The sequence below is a fragment of the Argentina silus genome (assembly GCF_951799395.1).
Source record: "Argentina silus genome assembly, chromosome: 2".
NCBI lineage: Eukaryota > Metazoa > Chordata > Actinopteri > Argentiniformes > Argentinidae > Argentina > Argentina silus.
In genome coordinates this window covers 6,782,110-6,802,742 of record NC_139656.1, presented here as the reverse complement: position 1 = coordinate 6,802,742, position 20,633 = coordinate 6,782,110, and the positions used below count along the sequence as shown (strand labels likewise).

The 20,633-nt window shown below is 47.2% G+C and overlaps 2 protein-coding genes across 3 annotated transcripts; one reads left to right on the top strand and one right to left on the bottom strand.

Annotated features, from left to right (window-relative positions):
* Positions 1-1,574: 1,574 nt before the first annotated feature.
* On the top strand, positions 1,575-5,566 carry septin4a (septin 4a; the record flags this gene model as incomplete). Its single annotated transcript, XM_083694814.1, has 12 exons — positions 1,575-1,595; positions 1,688-2,107; positions 2,210-2,306; positions 2,420-2,506; positions 2,867-2,990; positions 3,105-3,239; positions 3,366-3,483; positions 4,009-4,110; positions 4,407-4,503; positions 4,687-4,849; positions 5,204-5,303; positions 5,495-5,566. The coding sequence occupies 12 exons, from the start codon at positions 1,575-1,577 to the stop codon at positions 5,564-5,566; spliced, it is 1,536 nt and encodes a 511-aa protein (XP_083550940.1).
* A 703-nt stretch (positions 5,567-6,269) lies between these two features.
* On the bottom strand, positions 6,270-17,224 carry mntb (MAX network transcriptional repressor b). 2 transcript variants are annotated; one of them, XM_083664959.1, is made up of 6 exons: positions 16,971-17,224; positions 13,811-14,408; positions 13,417-13,458; positions 13,162-13,273; positions 9,094-9,286; positions 6,270-8,990 (listed from the first exon to the last, which is right to left on the bottom strand). In XM_083664959.1, exons 1-6 carry the CDS (start codon positions 17,044-17,046, stop codon positions 8,215-8,217), a joined length of 1,797 nt encoding a protein of 598 aa, XP_083521085.1. In that variant the 5' UTR covers positions 17,047-17,224; the 3' UTR covers positions 6,270-8,214. The 2 variants fall into 2 exon arrangements, with proteins under 2 accessions (XP_083521085.1, XP_083521086.1); XM_083664960.1 differs by having other exon boundaries at positions 6,270-8,987.
* Between the last annotated feature and the right edge of the window lie 3,409 nt (positions 17,225-20,633).

The following is a 20,633-nucleotide window of genomic DNA, read 5'->3' as shown; positions in this document are numbered from 1 at the left end:
GGGATCCACCTGTCGTCCGATGACAAGTTGGCGACATGGACCACATGTCTTCCCCAGTCAGGTTTCGCAGCTTCAAAAGAGGTAACGTTCTACCTTAGAAATGCGGCAACTTGTGCCTTTTACACGGTGTGTGATGTGAATTGATATAGGGCTACTGAAAAAGAGTATTAAAACAATTACCTCTAGCTTTAAAACCATAAAGGCCTTTTCCTAATGTCTCTGGCGAAGTGTTTTGTGCATTGTGTATATGTAATTAACATTAAACCGTAGCCTTACCATACCAATGAGGCCTAATCATCGTTGTATGCCTACTCATAAATCGATAATTTATAGATGAATATTGGTAAATGTTCAAAAGAGTTTATCAAAATGAACTCCTTATTGGGGAAAACAGAACCTTTTTCTCCCCATTGATGTGTATTCTCTACCCTCTTCCTTCTGGTCTCTAATCTGCACCCTGTTCAGACAATGAGGTAGGACCTTTGGCTACACAAATGTTTTCATAATAGTCTAATCTGTATAGTAGATTGTGTGTGTGTGTTAGATTTAAACTTCCAACCCCCCACCCTGTTACTGGAGATCAGAGTATTAGGTAGGGTTAAGCCTGCTGCAGGGGTTTGTGGGTAATGAGAGGTGACAGGTAGGACGTTGGGCCTGTTATGACCAGGCTGATAGCCTATTAAGGGGACTGGGGGTGCTCATTCTCCTCAGCTCCCTCTATTTCATCCAGACACAAGGGAGAATGAGCAAGATTGTTTGTCTAAGAGAGGCACACTGACAGTGCTGTGATTGACAGGCTGTAGAGTAACTTATGTAACTGTTGCATAAATTGCTCTGTAGGTTAGAGTTGATCTGCATCTGTGTGTGAGAGAGAGATGTTTGTGGATGTTTGTTGGACAGTATGAGTTAGCATAACATTTTTGTCATTGGCACACTTTTCATGACAGGGTAACATAGGAGATTAGATGCATCAGTCTCCATCATAGTGAGCTGGAACCTGCACTTGTTAGCAACCAGTGAGAGAGAGGGAGAGAGACAAAGAAAGAGAGTGATGCTAGATTATGTTCACTACTAGTACTAGGCCCAATTTGAAGCCTCCCACTTTCCTGATGCTCATACTGGTGGTGCGATAGTATGGAGTCTATGTCCTCCTCACCCTGCCTGCTCTGTTTTGCCTTGCTGCTCCTAACCTGCTTAGCCACATGGATACAGTGCTCTCTAATGACATAATGGAATCATAATAGGGGTGCTGGAATCAGTTTTTAAGTGGGGGGACCTCCCCCCCCTCTCTTCCAAGTTCAGGGGTCATGTGTGAAGATGGGGTAAACTAATATACCAGGAAGCATATGCTTGGCCATTTGGGAGTCAGGTGAAAGAAGTGTGGTGGAAGTGTCATGGGGGATTTGTTATCACCAGTTGATCAAGGAGAGGAAGCCATTGAAGACTATTGTGTCCCACCCCATTAATTAGTGTATAAGTCTAGTAGTATAAGTCTCGGTATTCATGAATGGCCTCCTCTCCTCATTCCCACCCATATGTGGCCACTGAGAGAGAGCAGGTTACATGAAACCAACATGGTCATTTCATCATCCCAGGTGTGATGATCTATTTGTTATGTTATGGATACCCTAGAAAGTGTTCTATTACTCCCAAAGAGTCAGACGCCAGTGCTCTCATTGACATATAGCATCTCTCTGTGCTGTCCCAGTTGTCCATAGAGGACCCAGAGGATGCAGAGCTGGCCTACACGATGAGAGACCTGCCGCCTCCTCCCCGGGCTGGAGAGCAACACGCACTACCAGGCCGGCAGACCCCCATCATCGACCGGGAGCCCGAAGGAACTGCGATTGGGACTGGGCAACCCCCTAAAGCCCCCGGGTCGCCCTTACTCCCCCGCCCCACCCCTTGCACCCCCTCCAGTGCACCCTTGGTCCCTCCCAGGCCGAGCCGTGCCCCTCTAGAGACAGAGTTTCAGTCCCTGCAGCATAGGAGGTACCAGCTGTCCTCCCGGGGCTCCCTGGACTCCCCCCTCAGCCCCTCAATATCACGCAGCTCCTCAATACCACGCAGCCCCTGGGGGCGCTTCGACCCCTACGACTCTGCTGAGGTGGGTGAGAGGGGATGATGTGGGCTGCGTTTGTGTGCGGATATTCTGGGCCGGGTGTGTGTGAAATCATCTCATACTGTATTCCTCTTTATCCCCTTACAGGACCAGGATAAGGAGTATGTGGGCTTTGCCACTCTGCCCAACCAGGTCCACAGGAAGTCAGTAAAGAAGGGTTTTGCCTTTACACTCATGGTAGCAGGTGAGAGATCTGTTAAGCATTATCGCTGTACAAACTTTAACTTTTACTAGTCCACTGGTCGTTTAAGCTGTTCATCTGTCATTACGACTATAATGATCTCCTTCTCTCTCTAGGGGAGTCTGGTCTGGGTAAATCCACTCTGATCAACAGTCTGTTCCTCACAGACCTCTACAAAGACAGGAAGGTGCTGAATGCAGAGGGTGAGACTGGCAGATTCTTCCTTCAGGGTTAGGGTTACCTACCACACAGTGCTTTGTTCGGTATTGACATGTAACATGATTGTACAGGTTGATGTATGAAATTGCTTCAAATTGAGCGGATGCTTTGATCTCACATGTGCCTTTCTCTCTTTGTGCCTGTGCCTCTCCCTGTGCCTGTGCCTGTGCCTGTCCCTGTGCCTGTGCCTGTGCCTGTCCCTGTGCCTGTCCCTGTGCCTGTCCCTGTGCCTGTCCCTGTCCCTGTCCCTGTGCCTGTCCCTGTGCCTGTCCGTCCCTGTGCCTGTGCCTGTGCCTGTCCCTGTGCCTGTGCCTGTGCCTGTGCCTGTGCCTGTGTGTCTGTAGAGCGGATCACACAGACGGTGTACATCACCAGAAACACCATAGGCATCGAGGAGAAGGGAGTGAAACTCAGACTCACCATCGTAGACACACCAGGCTTCGGAGACGCCGTCAACAATAAAGAGAGGTGTTGTTGACCTGATGATAATGATTCGTATCTACAGTATCACTTGTGCCTTTCTCAAACCCATAGCTCTTTACATTGTGTGATAACTCTTGGTCTTATGTGCTTTCTCTGTAGCTGGAAGGACGTAGAGGACTACGTCGACCAGCAGTTTGAGCAGTACTTCAGAGATGAGAGCGGATTAAACAGGAAGAACATCAAAGATAACAGAGTCCACTGCTGCCTCTACTTCATTTCCCCCTTTGGCCACGGGTAAGAGGCCTGACACCCACCCACACTTCACACAGTTACATTACACACATGCTCAAACTACACACACTCACACAACTGTATATGTTTTGTGTGTGTGTGTGTGTGTGTGTGTGTGTGGGTCCTCAGTCTCAGGCCGTTGGATGTGGAGTGTATGAGAGCTCTACATGAGAAAGTCAACATTGTGCCTGTTCTGGCCAAAGCTGACAGCCTCACACCCACGGAGGTCCGCAGGATAAAACTGAAGGTAAGAGACTACTCACACCTGGCCGGTCACCCAAAATACGCACACTTGGCCACACACACATGACCACTGTAGGAACTCTGGCCCTCCCCCGACCTGCATCGCCACCTGAGTATGCCACTCCGAGCTTCGGAAGAGGGATTCGATGCATTCAAGACCGCGGCAGGCTCCTTTATAGACGGGAAGAGATGTAAGGAGTTAGCGCCTTCGGGAGGAATCAGATTGGCGGCGGCCTCGAGTGTGGCTCATAAGAGCAAACAGGATAAGCCTAAGAGGGGGTTTATTGAACCAGAGGGTCGAGAAGATGATGGGGTTACCACCTAGCCACTCACTTCAAACACACACCCGTCACCCCTTTGCTGACCTTTCTCTACATTTGCTATTTGCTAACACTGTATGTTGTTTCTAGTTGTTGTACGGTATACCCATACTCTATACATTTGCGATGCTCTTTTATTGCTGTTCTATATCTGCGTTATAATGCTAGTCTATACCTGTGCTGCTGTGTGTGTGCGTGTGTCTGTACAGATCCGAGAGGAGATTGAGCATTTTGGGATTAATATCTACCAGTTCCCCGAGTGTGACTCTGACGAGGATGAGGAGTTCAGACTGCAGGACCAGCAGCTCAAGGTGAGGCCAGCAGCGGTCAGTGGGGCGTAACATTCAGAATGCTGCAGATAGAAATGTAATGTGTAGATCTGACATACCTCTCTATCATGAGAGAAGATGTCATGTCTGTTTTATCTCCCTGAACATTCTGTAATGTTGCGCTCTGACTCAGCGGTGGGGGGGCTAGAGGGGTGTTTGTTGGGGGATGTGTGTGTTGTTTTGGAGTTCTTTCATGTTCTGTTTTATACTTTATGCTCCTCCCTCCTCTCATGATCATGTGGCCCCATATCTCTCTCTCTCTCTCTCTCGCTCTCTAGGACAGTATTCCATTCGCAGTGATTGGCAGTAATCTGCAGATGGAGAGCAAAGGCCGCAAGTTCAGGGGCCGTCTCTACCCCTGGGGCGTGGTGGACGGTACAACACAGACACACACACACGCCACAAATCCTCATGACAATGAATCTGACTTATCAATTGTTTTCAGTACTTTTCAAATCGAGTTTTAATACAGTTCCTGAAATGACCAAATGAAAACGTGGGGCTTTTCATTGGTATGGATGTGTCAGGGTTTCTTAAGGTTGTGCGTTGTGTTGGCAGTGGAGAACCCTGCTCACTCAGACTTCCTGATGCTGAGGAACATGCTGGTGAGAACACACATGCAGGACCTGAAGGACGTGACACGAGAGACGCACTATGAGAACTACAGAGCCCAGTGTATCCAGAACATGACCCGCATGGTGGTGCAGGAGAAAAAACGCAGGTGTGTAGAAACATACATTCTCTCACACAACATTTACGTTTACATTTACGGCATTTAGCAGACGCATTTATCCAAAGCGACTTACAACAAATACATTTGTCTATGTAAGTGAATCATCTATCCATCAGTCATCATAAGAAAAATTAATCTATGCTAGGACCAGGGGCCATTGGCAGTCACAATGCTAGAAGATTTTTGGGTAGTGACTCTGCAGTCATGACATCAGTGGGAAGCTCGTTCCACCAGCGGGGTGCCAGGACAGTGAAAACACAACACAGAAACATTTACAAACTGTACAGTATTACGTGTGTGTGTGTGTGTGTGTGTGTGTGTGTGTGTGTGTGTGTGTGTTAGTCTGCGTGATAAGATTCAGTCGGAGAGTGGGGATTTCCCCCTTCCCTTGGCCCCGGTTGACAGCCAAACAGAGAGAGTCATCTGGGAGAAAGATGAAGAGGTGAAACACACACAACACTCTCATTAAGACCAACACCTTAGACCGCAATATATAGTACTGTATCTAGAAAACTTGATCCCATGTATTCCTCTCTGCCTCTCTCTCCCTCTACTCTCTCTGTCTGCAACCCTCCTTCCCTTCTTTCTCTCTCACTCCCTCATTCTCTCTCCTTCCCTCCTCTCTCTCTCTAGCTGAGGAGAATGCAGGAGGTTTTGGAGAGGATCCAGGACCAGATGCAGCACGGCCAGAAAGGAGGCTACTGATTACCCACAAGCCCTACCCGCCTCCACTATTTCCCTTTCCTACCTTTGAAGCATCAGAGGGGCACCTTATTCCAAATGGACCCCCAGCCCTTTCCCCCTAGACACTTGAGTAGATCTGAGAAGAAGGATAGGTGTAAGCAATATGGCAAATGTCCCAGCCCAGCTAGAGGTAAACCAGATGACAAGGTGGTTGCTTATACCCATTCCAATCCTCTCAGATCTACACAACTGCCCAGAAGATGGGGGGGGGGGGGGGGGGGGCTAGCATCATGGAAATGAAAGGACAAAAGGCAGAAGACAGGAAAGAAGGGAGGAGATAAACAAAACAGGGAAGGAAGAGATATGACATCCTCACTCACCTTATTGGTCATTTAGCCTTCTAGGTAACTAAAGAGACAAGACAAGGAAGGATTCGTCCTTTGACTGTTCAGATCGCTAATGTTTCTGTTGCTTTGTAAGAGGAGGTGAAATAAAGAAATGCTGGAGAGTGTGCTGTTGTTGCAAAGTCTTTATTGCTTCCAGACCTGTGTTGGTGTCGGGTGGCAGCCTGAACTAACATGGTGACTTGCTATAGATGAAAACGTAACGTTTAGTGGATCTGAAATGAGAGCATTGACAACTGAGGATAGAGAAAGAAGAGGCACAAACAGTGTTGTAAATGTAATAAGATTTATTAAGAATCTTCATTATTATTTTTTCAGCATAATTCTTCTCATCATTAATGTGTTTTCATTATTGTTGTTATTTTAAACATAGTGGACAGTTAGATCTAAAAGGCAGCCCAAAATGTACAGGCGCTATATAACTTAAACTTTCTCCATAGGGAAAACATCTGTTTTTATATTCATATATAATATCAATGTAGCATGAGGTCTAAGATCCCGCCCACATCATACATTATTGTACATGGTCCCAGAAATAAAGAAACTTACAAAATCAACATTGAAACAGAAACTAAACAGCAATCTACATGCAAAAACAGGCAAGGGTAAAATCTTAAAATACAGACACGTATATGCAAAAACGTGCATACAATCACACGTATACAAAAACATACATACACATATTAGAAAACTCAAATTAAGAGAAAATAGCACTTTTTTTTTCAGTTTTTTACTTTTTCTCTCCACATCTCAGTCTCTCCTCACACAGGAAAACTTAAACACAAAGAAAAATGACACAGTGCTTTTCTCACTCATTGTGTGTGTGTTTGTTTGTGTCAACAAGGTTGTCACAGTGTTCAGGCTGAAGCCAAGTGTTCTACACATGATTACACATTCACACCATATATCACTTTGTATAAAAAAACCCTCTGACACACATACATACACTCCAACATGCACAGGGCAAATGCTACAAAATAAACAGAACCATGCACCAGGTACAGTAGGTTTAACCATATTGTATAATATAAAACATACTGAATAGTCATACACACAGTGAAAACAACCTGTAGGACCTTATGACATTGCTTACATACATAATGTAACTGATGGTGACTAGAACACACTGACATACACACAGGCTGGCAAAAGGGCGTGTCGTGTAACAAAACACGCGCATGCACGCACGCACGCACACGCACAGACACACACCCTCTCACTTTCTCACTCTCACACACACTGTGAGTATGCATTGTACTCTCTACTGCCCCAAGTGCTTATACCAGTATGAGGTGGCTGTGATGTGGCAGCAGAGGGGGCTATTGGGATGTAGTAGAGAGACTAGGGTCTCTTTCTTTCTTTCTTTTTCTCTCTCTCTCTCTCTCTCACACACACACTCTCACACACACACTCTCTCTCACACACACACACACACACACACACTCTCTCTCTCTCTCTAACACACCCAAGTGACATCATATCACAGAGACAATGACCACTGGGCATTTGTCTCATCCAAATGACATTATTTGATACACAGTACTACATGACAGAACTACTGCAATGCTCTGATCTCACATGACTTTCTCTTAATATTTCTGTTGTCGTAATGTTTTTTTAAACGAATGAAGAAATGAATAAGTGAATGTACAGGTAGCACCCCTGATGCCTGAGTGAAGATTCATTTTTATCTTAGTGCTTCTGAGGAGGGGAGAAGAGAGGGGGAATGAAAGAGAATTAATGTCTGCAGCAGAGACACATTACAGTCACGTGTGTGTGTGTATGTGTGTGTGTGTGTGTGTGTGTGTGAGTGCTCACACCAATGGCCTTGTGGGATTGTTCACCCTGCACATGATGTGGGTACAGTAGAGTAGGATGAAGTAGCCCCTAGACTCTGATCTAAGGTTAGTTCATGGTTAAGATTAGAATTGGGGACGGGTAAACTGATCCTAGATCTGTGCCAACAACAGACGTGGTAGTAGGAGTCGTCCACAAGAACAGTTAGTCTTTTTTGTTCATTTGAGTCCACAGAGAATAAGTTCATATCTGTCAGGAATGTTCTGGTGTTGCTGTTAGAAACTCTGTGAAAGTCTGATCCTGGTGGTCTTTCAGTCCCAGTGACGATCAATGGTTCAGCTCTTTCTCCTGCTCTCCTTCCTCCTCTCCCCTCTTTAGTCCTACTGCTGTTTAACAATGCTTTAGCTCTGTCTCTCCATCTCTCCATCCCTCCTTCCCTCCTGCAATTCTTCTCTCTCGCTCTCTGTCTCAGGCCAGTTTGAGCGTGCTGACGGGGAAGGGCGGAACGGTCACCATGGTGACGGGGTTGAGGACGGTGGTCTGTCCCATAAGCTGGGGATGGTGGTGGTGGGCCAGCACAGTCGTGGGCTTCCCCAGGGACGAGCTCCCCTGGCTGGGCACGGCCGCTCCGTTCATCTGGCCCCCGTTAGCATGGGGGTTAGCCTGGACGTGAGGCAAGGTGTGGTGGGTGAAGGTGTGGGTGATGTGACCCACCATAGTAGACTGGGAGACAGACACCCCCTGGGGGTAGAGACCTGGGAGGTGGGGCGGTAAAGGACCCCCCAGGTGGGCTACAGGGTGTACGGTGATATGTCCAATGGGCTGAGCAGTCATTGGCTGATGGGCAGCGGCGGCGGTCGTTATCGGCTGAGGGGTGGAGGAGGCGGGACCAGGAGAAGGAGCGATGTGTGTCAGGTGTTTGTGATTGGCTGGAAGGACGTGATTGACAGCCTGGATGACAGACGGGTGGGACACGGCATGGGATATGACAGACTGAACATGGACGGTGGGAGGGTGGAGAGGGTGGGACATAGGGGCAGGGGCTATGGCCTGAGGTGGAGGGGGGCCAGAGGGGGACACGGTGGTCAGAACGCCAGAGAGGGTGGGGGATGTGTGCTGGATTGACAGGTGAGGAGTGAGTAGTGATTGGGCCTGCAGGATTAGGGGAGGGGGTTTGGGCATGGAGGAGGGTGGAGGAGGGGATATGTCTTCATCAATATCCTGGTCGAAGATATCCTCTCCTTCTGAAAGATAAGGAGAGAGATTACTTATTCGTAGGACTTTAGTCTGTATGTGTGTGTGGCTGTGTGTTCGCGTACATATGTGTGTGTGTGTGTGTGTGTGTACCTGAGGCTGTAGAAGTGGAGGCCTGGTCGTCCTCTGGTTGGACAGTCTGTCTGAGGACTCGGTCTATCTCGATGACATCCATACACTGGCTCAGCTCGTTCTTCAGCTCGGCTAGTCTCTGCTGGGTGGCGATCTTCTCCCTGGCCAAACGCTCCATCTCATGTTCATACTCCTTCTCCTTCCGCTTCAGAGTCTAAGGGGGAGACAAACTTATCATGAGAGACGCACACACACACACACACACACACACACTCCTTATCCTCTTATTCCTTCTCCTTACCCTTTATATTCTGAATGAGGAAGTGGGGCAGATGCTTTAGCCACCGAATTAAGAGAAAGTTAAATATTGCATGGCCAAATCAACTCAAATTAACTTTCTGACTTGGTTGGTCGTTACTTGGAGGTGATTTGGCCATAAATGTTGAACTGTCTCTTGATCCCACTCACTCGACTATAAGTTGTAAAAAAGTGAACTACCCCTTTAACCCGCTCTGAGCACAAGCCTGGGTTGTGGTTAGAAAGAGTTTCTAATCAACAATAGAACTCCCTCAGAGTACTATTCATCCTAGTTCCTACACACACCCACACACACCGACCCACACCCACACCGACCCACACCCACACACACACACACACACACACACACACACACACACACACACACACACACACACACACACACACACACACACCTCTGTGTCACTCTGCTACAGTAATTTCCTGGAAATCATCGCTATGACAGGAGAGGGTGGAGTCTGAAGAGAGTAAACATTCCAAAGCTCCTGTTCTAGCCAATCACATCAGCCAAACGCCCCAACCGCGTCAGCTGACAACAGATTACCATAAAGTATGTGTGTGTGTGTGTGTGTGTGTGTGTGTGTACCATGAGACAAAAAGCCCTCCACATGGTGAGAAAGAGAGAGGAGTAAAAGAGTAATGTCATTAGCGAGGGAATGAAGGAAAGACAGAGAGAGAGAGGGAGGGAGGGAGGGAGGGAGGGGGAGCAGTAGTCACGCAGACAAATGGCTCGCTGACCCAGTTTTGATGTTGGTCAGCTGACACAGGAACACCAGAACAGGCAAAGAGGACGAGAGGCTAAAGACCTTAACACAGATTACTACAGAGAGAGAGAGAGGGGGGGGGAGAACGAGAGAGGGGGAGAGGGGAAGAAGAGTGGGAAAGAGAGAGAGCATATGGGGCCACATGATCCTACTACAGGACACTCAGTTGAGTGAGCAAATCTGTTTACTCTCTGCAGTCCGCACGCCAGGCCAGTTTCCCTCCCCACCCCTCCAAACACACTGCACTCTAACCACTTCCACCAGCCACCCTAAACCCTTCTAACTCTAAACAAACTCGACTTCTTCTTTCAGCAGACCTGTGTGTGTGTGTGTGTGTGTGTGTGTGTGTGTGTGTGTGTGTGTGTGTGTGTGTGTGTGTGTTTTTCTGCTCCAGTGATCAGGATTAGCCTGATCTGGGTCCGTCTGGGTGCAAGTCTGCCGCAAATCCCAGCTCAACACAGCATAACACACAACTAGACACACGACTAAAACCCCCCATTCTCTTTACATCTCAGGTGAAACAGAAGGCTGGGTCTATTCTCCACTATACATGCTTGTCGTATAGCTCTGATCATGACTGGATACCACAATACGACAGACTAACAATATAGTGTGTGTGTGTGTGTGTGTGTGTGTGTGTGTGTGTGTGTGTGTAATGCACATCTCATCTCATCGTCTTGTGTCTCAAACACACCAGACACAACCAGTGAGTCCCCCAACAAATCACCACGGAAACAGCTGCCACCCATAGCTGTTTCCTTGGCAACAACATCCACATGGATTTGGGCACTTGAGCAGGAGAGCGTAGTATAACAGTCTACAAGGAGGGATCTAATTGGATGATACAAAGAGGTAATTCCACATAAGGGGTGATGTGATTGAGTGTTTTCCAGTCTGGTGCACCACCTCTCCCTCCATCCCCCCACTTCCATCTTCCTCCTACCCCCTCAATGGTTCCCTGGACACCCATCCCCCCCTCCTCTCTCTCTTCCGTTCATCTTCCTCCTCCCCCCATTCTCCATCTATCACTAGGGTGGTGGTGGTGTCCTGGCCACAACCTCCCATCGAGGTGCCAGTAACAAGGTGTGGTGTGCTGTCCTGTTTGCTACAGTAACGCTCCTCAACCTTTCTCCGTGGCCTTCATCATCATTATCTTTCTCATTTTTGACTGGTTTTGTCTGCGTTATTGCTGTGATAGAGGTGCAATGGGCTCCTGGGAGCAGCCAGGAAGCACACAAACGCACGGTACATGGACGCACAGACACAAACATATATTCTCGCATCATACAGACAAACAGTGAGGAACAGGACCTCCTGCAGTGCATTGACCACCTGCTGCCTGTCTCCATGGTTACAGAGTGTGCTAAAGGCCAGAGACCAGAGGCAGGGGGGAGACAAGACATGAGAGAGAGAGAGAGAGAGAGAGAGAGAGAGAGAGAGAGATACAAAGAGAGGGAATGAAAACGGGCAGGGAGACAGAAGGGGATAGAGAGAGACAAAATGAGAAAAAGCGAGAGGTAGAGCCACCATCACTGCTCAACAGCCCCCTCTCATTGCCGTGGAGACAGATCTCCCCTCAGATGATCTGCTGGCCATGTGCAGCAGCAGCAGCTGAACAGCACGCTCACTGTGTGTCTCCCTCTCACACTGCTGTGAGGGAGGGGGGAGGAGGAGGGGGGAGGAGGGGGGGTGACGTCACCAGACTCGCGCTAGCCATGTGCTTATAGCTCACGTGGCCCGCAGAGGGAGGGAGAAAGAGAGAGCGGAGGAGAGAGAGAAAAAAGGGTGCAATTGGAGAATGGAGAAGGAGAGAGAGAGAGAAAGGAAAAGTAGACAAGATGGATATGGAGAGATATTGTCTACAGATACCTTTAGAGAATAAAATCTCGACATTCAGGTTGAGTCAGTTTAAATCAATGATTTTAGGATTGGCCCTATTATCAAATATGGTGATATTTGGAACAAATCGTGATATTGTCATCTTAGACAATAGTCTGTAAAAGTGCTTAAAATACCAGACGTGCATAACTACAAGTGCAGTCTAGCATTGAAGACATGTCTCTTTGTTTCACCAGACTATTTACACTATGCACTGTAGCTCTGTCTTACTTCAACAATATTATCGTATATAGTGACATTTTCTAAAGTAGTATCAAGGCTAAGAAAATGTGGATATCGTCCACTATCAATCTTCCGCCGTAGACAAAAGACCCATGTCTTTAGGCTACATCTTAACGGTCCCTCCTAAAGACCTCTTCACCCCCTCCTAAAGACCTCTTCACCCCCACTCCCCTCTGTACAAGTTTCTCTCCCATTAAAAAAAAAATCCTTCTTCTAGCATTGTGACTGCCTATGGCCCCTGGTCTGACCATTGATTACTTTATCTTATGATGACTGATGGATAGATGATTCACTGACTTCAACAAATGTATTTGTTGTAAGTTGCTTTGGATAAAGGCGTCTGCTAAATGCCATAAATGTAAATGTCCGACCCTAACCGATCTTACTGTTGAGTTAATGTGTTAAGCTAAAGATGAGTGGTTTCAGACGGAGAAAGGAGTATGTTGCTGACCAGCAATCCAACTTGATACCACCAACCAGTGCAAAGCCACATCATGGGCACACACACACACACACACACCAAGAAGAATACACACATACAAATGTACACACACTTCCCCCACCACTCTAGGCCAAACAACAATTACTACAGTGGGCTGCAGTGTCTGTTGGTTTTAAGACAACATCTGGTGAAGCCAGATGAGTGGAGCATCTGACAAATTGGTGTCCAATTGGCTAAAATGACTAATCATGAACCAAGGGCAACTGAAACCCAGCAAGCACTGCATTGCAGACCTTGAGTATCAGACTCAGCATTACTGCACAAATAATACCTTAGAGATATCCAGACACTCTATAAGCAGATTCCTCAGCATTCAGTGGAAAATGAAAATGCAACATTGGCAAAATGAATGGGGAAAATTGAGGGAATTCGGGGGGAACGTACCTGTATGTAGCGCAGGGCGCTGCGGAGGACGCTGAGGTTGGACGTTTTCTTCTCGTCCACGTTTGGAACATTCTTCTTCAGTGTCTCAAAACACTCCTTGAGGTGTGCTCGCCTGGAGAGAGGGAGGCGAGGAGGAGAGCTTTTAGAAACAGTTTGACAACATGTTAGTTTGCTCCTGCTATTTTGACGGCAGGATCATGAAAAAAAACGGTCTGCGGACACAGGGCGTGTGTGAGTGTGCTCATCTTGACCAACCTGTTCTTCTCCAGCTTGTTGTGCACCTCTCTGGTTCCCGCTCTGAAACACAGACAAAACTATCAATTAATAAAGATATAGAGCGAGAGACAGACAGACTCTTTCATCATAAACACAAAAACAATCACAAGATACAAAGGGGCGTGTCTTTTACGAGCTACTGCAGAGACAGGCGACAGCAACCAGCGATCACAGATCTCTGTCTACACGATGGTCGTTGTCTTGTTATTTGATCTCTTGATCTCTGGGATGATTTCATCATGTGTGCTACTTTTAAATCATTCAGTGGTTAGATATGCCTCTCCCTTTTACTCTCTTTTCTCTCACCCTTTTCTGTCTATGTTTCTCTCTCTCTCTCTCACACACACACACACACACACACTCACACACTCACCCTCCTGGTCGTCTCTTCATGTCCATCCCTCTCATGTCCTCCATGGACATTCCATTGGGACGAGATTGAGGAGGCGTTGTTGGCTGGGGAAGCAATGCATGCTGGGACCCGGCGGCAGTGGTTTTGATGATGGAGGTTGGGTAAGGAATCTGAATCTGAGGCTGTGATTGGATAGGACTGCTGCCAGTCTGAGGCGTCAGCACATTAGGCTCTGCCTTTACCTGGGCAGCGCACATCAGATGGTGTGGGATTGGTTGATGCTGAGGGGGGGGGGAGCCCTCCTTTACCGGTGAGTTGATGTTGAGTGAGGTTGCCGTGGCCGCAATTGGTGTGACAAGTGGAAGGGGCGGTACTGATGCCGTTGCTGTGACGACAGGGACCATGGGGATGACAGCAATTGGGACTTGAGGGGGAGGGAGAGAGGGAGGTGGTGGAGGAAGAGGGGCAGGAGAGGGGTGCTGGTGCTGACGAAGGGAATCTTCTCCCCATGTGACATGGTTGATTCTGATTGGCTGGGCTGGAGAGGTCACGACCTCTACTCGCCTCGATTCTGCCTCTCTGCTGAAGAGACTCGCCGTGTCTCTACGTTGCTCTTCCTCTGTGAAAGAGGAGAGGAAGAACAGAAGGAAAAGCGATAGAAGGGGAAGAGGAGAAAAGGATGAAGCAAAGAGAAAGATGAGGAGGATGACGGGTGAGAGGAAAGGATGAGAAAGAAAGAAGATAAGGGACGGGGGACGGAGAGAAGAGAAAGAGGAGAAGATGAGGGTTAGACATGTGGAAAACTGCCACCTAAATTTCATCTAAGGATACAAAATGAAATGCAGTCTGTGAAATAGGGATTGCCTGGTTTCACAATCTGTTCTTTAAAAAAATGAAGACACACACACACACACACACACACACACACACACACGCACACACGCACACGAGGGATGATGTCATCCGAGAAGGAGACAGACCAGTGGGACGTGAGGAAAGGGTTTGTGTCTGAAACCGTACATCTGTGCTCTGACTGGCTTAAGTCCCTACATCTGCCCTGTGATTGGACTGTTTGGTTGTCAAGGAGTGTCCAGAGAGCCTTTACTCCAGCACTGTGATAGGTCAGATTGTTGAATGGGGAGGGGTAGGTTGTCAAGGAACAACTGAGCTGTGTCATTTAGAGCTGGCGCCATGACAACACATGGCAGTGCATCATTACACACCAAACACTGCGGTGCTGGCACACATGCACACACGAACATCCATAAATATGGATGCACAGACAATCATACTAAAAAAATCCATGACAACCATGGATACAGCAACATTACAGGCAGAAAATGCCAGTGATTTCTCACACACCAATGCTATGACATACAGAGATCACTTGTGCTTCAGTTTTAGTTATCAAACCAACTTGCAAACACACACAATACGAAAGCAAACTGTGCATAGGTAGAGACAGACACACCTATGCACATGTGGAAGGAGAACACACACTGTCCCTTGACACACACACACACACACACACACACACACACACACACACACACACTATGACCTTGTGGTCATAGTGCAGAGTCCATATGGCAGTTAGTGAAAACTTAACCCGGGCTGCCTTCAGATTCTCTAGCCCTCTCCTCGGACTGTGCACTCATTGACTCCCACACACACATTTAAAAGCTCTGGATTGATGTAATCACGAGCTCGAAGATGGAACTCCCATCACATTTCTCACACCAATCCATTCACTTTAAAATCCATAGGGGGAAATGTAGATGTTTGAGGAGAATGGTAGAGGACCAGATCTTAGCAGAGGACAGAGAGGGAGACTATAGACTACTGCTGGATTGCAACAGCCTTCATTGTGTGATATCCAGGGTGATGATGATTCTACTCCTAGTGATCATATGAGACGGGTGGGAAGGGCAGGCTAGACAACCACACTACAGTTCTCAAAAACCCTGATCCCGCTCTCTCTCTTCGGTATATAAAGAACTCAAGAGGCATGTGGGCTTTGTTCGCAAAGACACACGTGCACACACAGAGTTTCTATTCAGCCATGCTACAGATTGGAAAAGCACGCAAACGTAAATTACATAACTTCTGCATGACGGAGGGGGAGAGGGGGGGGGTTGCCCTACTTTCCTCCCACTGTGACCCGCGCGCCAGTCAGTGGGCTGGACGGGGTGGGGGCGTACGCACGTGGTTGTCAAGGGGCGGGTCCTAGGCCACGCGGTATGCAGTCTATTTGCCGCTAGGGGGGTGTAGATTAACTGACACGTCACCATATTAGTGAAACAAAAAGCCCACGCCAATATCTTATGTGGCGTTAAACATGCCAATTTTACACGGGGAAAACAGTGGTTTACAAATCAGTTTACAAACCCTGTATAAATCAACATCCTGCTGTTATATTTTCACATACGCACACGTTCTCTTGAAGGAAATTACTCCAGCGAACGGGAGTAGGGTAGGCCCGCCCAGGAGTGTCATAAGATAGCTGAGCAATGTCAGAGCATTATGTAAAAACCTCTAGGCTTCTGCCACCGCCCTACCGACCAGACACTGTCCGCTTCAACAACTGATCTGACCTTAAACTAGAGCAAACCGCTTGTTAAAATACTGAGTGCACTACTGTTTTTGCACATCAAAGAGTCTGATCGATTCAGTGCTGATAACAAAGTAACCATGTGATCGGCGATGGTAGTCGCGTTATAGTAACCAGCAACATTGGAAAGGCTACGCGCGACGATCTGTCAGTTGACTGAAGCAAGGTAGCCAGTGGTTTCTCTCTTCTCTTCTCTTCTCTCCTCTCCCCCCACCCCACCCCACCCCACACAGCTAACATAGTAGGAGGCAACAGCAAGGCTATATATAGCAAGGAATTAACCCGGAAACCGAGTTAGAAAAATACCTCCTGTTCCCTTACTGAGAAAGATACAAATATATGCACTGGGCAGAGTAGAGACGATATTACATGCGTTGCATTTCTCTATTATTATCCGATAAAGGGCAACGGATACTGTTCGAAAACGGTGTTTCCCTTGGGCGGATGCATGACCGTTTTATAGTAGCCCCCCTTAACTAAACAAGCCAGTTTCAACGGTAGTTACGATACTGATGTCCTCACTCCCGCAACCCTCCGTTTCCTCTCCGGTAGGCTATACCCCCGCCTTACCACGTGCGATCTGTTGTTGCTGCTGGGCTTGCCATTCCAGATATCTGGCCGCCTCCAGAAGAGTATCGATGCTCATCGCGCGCGCCCCTCACGGTAGGCTACCCGGTCACCCGGGACAGAAGAAAAAAGCGCAGTCGAAGTCCCCAGGGAGTACGTGAGCGCGGTTAACCCAAACACGCACTTTGATTCTACCTCTCTTCCCCTATAAAAGAGTGGGAAATATATCCAGATAACCCCAGATAAATCGTAAAAGAGGGATTGCAACAAGATGGCGATGCGAGCACGGGAATACACAACAAGTCGAATGGCATACCAGGCTGGGCCCGCCCTCCACGTTTCTACCCCTCCCTGTTACTACAAACCCAAACAAAACACGAAAGGGATATACACATTATGTTGGGATGGCAGCAGGATTCAACACCGGGATTATCCCTGCTGCGCGCACTATGGGAGGTACCGTTAGTCCAAGAGTAAACAAAAAATATGTGTTGGTACATTTAAAATCAATCGCTGGAATAACACTGCGCCACATTATTTCTTGGCACTACAAGCGCTGAGGGAGCGATCCGGTCCGCGTGATCCATTCCAATCCACTCTCCGAGTTTTAAAGTCACCCCTGGCCCGCAGCGCATTAAAACATGTCGATGTGAGTGGGCCAATGAGCGATCAGAACAACAAGGCATGGTGCCTGTCCACATGGGCACCCGCTCGGCCCGAGCGCGGCTCATTTGCCTAGCGAGAGCGTGACTAGCAGTCCCGCTGTCTCGGGACCAGACTTGTCAATCACAAGATACAAAGGGGCGTGTCTTTTACGAGCTACTGCAGAGATAGGCGACTGCAACCAGCGATCACAGATCTCTGTCTACACGATGGTCGTTGTCTTGTTATTTGATCTCTTGATCTCTGGGACGATTTCATCATGTGTGCCAATCATTCTGTGGTCTGATATGCCTCTCCTTTTTCTCTCCCCCTTTTCTGTCTATTTCTCTCATCCTTTCCCTTTCCCTTTCACTTTCTCTCTCTCTCTCTCTCTCTCTCTCTCTCTCACTCACTCACACACACACACACAGATCAGATTATTTATCCCAGAGGAAAATTTAGTTTGCAGGCAGGAGTAACATAAAGGCACAAAAAAAAGTTAAAAGTTAAAAACAGACAGCATCATAACAATACAACACTACACCATTCATACTGAGATATATGGCTAGAGAAAACAGATTTTGAGTGTGTGTGTGTGTGTGTGTGTGTGTCTGTGTCTGTGTCTGTGTGACGCAGTCACAGAGGGGTAGCCCCTACAAGGGGGACATAAGCCAAAAGAAAGTGAGGGGACCCAAAGTGGGATTGGGTGGGTGGGTGGGTGTGTGTATGTATGTATGTGTGACTGTGTGTGTGTGTGTGTGCGTGTGTGCTACCTGCATGGTAACAGTCTGTGATTGGATAGAGCCCAGTGGAATACCCTCCACTTTCACCACAGTCTGACTGTCTCATCCAATCAAAACAGTTGCTCAGATGTGCGCAAGGACTGCATTTGCTACACTACACGCTCATGGGAATGCACGCGCGCACGCACACACACACACACACACACACACACACACACACACACACACACACACACACACACACACACAGCAAGATGGCAAGCATATGTAAAATGAACACCAACAGTGCACAGATATATAACCTACAAATGACACAAATCTGTCAAATGTAAAGAAGATGCTGAGGTTTCTGTGTGTGTGTGTGTGTTTGTGTAGGGCTTTCTCTGAGGAAAGACACACACACACTCTCTCTCTCTCTCTCTCTCTCTCTCTCTCACACACACACACACACACACACAGTGTGTGACCCACTTAGAAGTGCTGCATCACTGTCAGATCTACAGAGAGATACAGGGAGAAAGTGAGGGAATTTAACAAGTGGAGAGATGGAGGAAAGAGAGCAAAAAGAGAATGAAGGGAGACAGGGAATATAGTGAGGGGTTGTAAAGACTGAAAGAGGGAAGAAATGGGGAGAGAGGAGAGAACAAGACACAAATTAGTGGAAGGTGGATGGGTAAAAGTGAGACAAGGAGAGAAAGAGTGAGACTATATAGAAATATATTTTGTTTATCAATGAACCTGCTTTTCCTGGGAGATTTCAAGAAAAAATCGTTGCACCTCTTCTTGGATTTGAGGAGATAATTGACTGTGATAACACATACTGCCACTAGAGAGCGACCTTCTGTATCTTTTCAGCTATGTACTTAACACAGTAAGCTGGAGACACACACACACACACACACACACACACACACACACACACACACACACACACACAGAAATCCTTTTGCTGTATCTTCTCTTATAAATCCGTATAGTGCTTCCTCATGGACAGTCACAGAACACAGAACCTATACATTAAAAACCTGTCTGAACATGTGGGTTTTTAGGAAGGTCTTAAAAGAGTGAACACTGTCAGCAGTTCTGACATTGTGGGGGAGAGCATTCCACAGGCGAGGAGCAACAGATGAGAAAGCTTTGTCACCCGTAGTGCAGAGTCTGGTGGAGGAGGAGGCCAAGTCAGTGGAGTGAGAGTCAGTGGAGTGGAGGGAGCAGATGGAGCAATATGGCATGAGGAGCTCAGACAGATAGGCTGGGGTAGAGCCATGTAAGTGAGGAGCAGGAATTTAAAGTCAACCCTTTGATGGACAAGTAGCCAGTGGAGGTCCTGGAGTACAAGGGTGGTGTAATGGCGGCCGGGGGTGGATATGAGGAGACAGGCAGCAGAGTTTTGTACGTGTAGTTTGTTGAGCAGGTGGCAGGGCATTGCAGTCCAAACGTGAGGAGATGAAAGCATGTATGAGTAAAAACCAATTGGGGAGGAAAGCTCTGAAACCATGGCGATCTCTGGTAGTAGCCAAAGTCTCCTGACACCACCTCACCCTCTGTTACTTCTCTGTCAATATTCACATTTCTCCAACTCACTCCTATTCACATGTTCATGTGGTTTTTCATAGGATAGAGGGGAGTGTAAACCAGAATCCAAACTTCACCTGTTTTTATCAGTCTCAGCTTATGAGAGTGAGTGAGTGTGTGTGTGTGTGTGTGTGTGCAGCGCATGAGAGTGAGTTTGTACATGCGTTGTGTTTGTGTGGTGGCTGAAGTAGGCCAATTTGTCTGCTTGGGTGCCTCTGCTGAGAAATAGTGTTTCAGTCTGGGACCAGGGCAGGTGGATTCTTCCTTCATACTTCTTTATCTACAGTGCATTGAGAAAGTATTTTGTTGTGTTATAGACTCAATTTAAAATGGATTGAATTAAAATAATTTGCCATCAATCCACACACAATACCCCAGAATGACAAAGCGAAAAACAAGTTTTTTGAAATTTCAGTAAATTTATTCAAATTGAAATGCAGAAATACCTCATGTACATCAGTATTCAGACCCTTTGCTATGTCATCAACAAATCACTCAATAAGTTGAATTGAGTCCATCTTAATGCAATGATAATAGTTCATGTAATTATGGAATTAATATCTTTGTTTTTATAGGGTCTCTGATTTGCATAGGAATCAATTACACACTGTGTGGATCAGGTTGTCATTACAATATAAGTCTTTTATATAATAATATAATAATATATGCCATTTAGCTGACACTTTTATCCAAAGCAACTTACATT

Coding starts and splice junctions, on each gene's coding strand:
- mntb (XM_083664959.1), bottom strand. CDS start 17,046: ATGAGCATCGATACTCTTCTGGAGGCGGCCAGATATCTGGAATGGCAA. Junction 14,409..16,970: donor GCAACAACAGATCGCACGTG/GTAAGGCGGGGG, acceptor CCTCTTTCACAG/AGGAAGAGCAACGTAGAGAC. Junction 13,459..13,810: donor ATGAAGAGACGACCAGGAGG/GTGAGTGTGTGA, acceptor TCTGTGTTTCAG/AGCGGGAACCAGAGAGGTGC.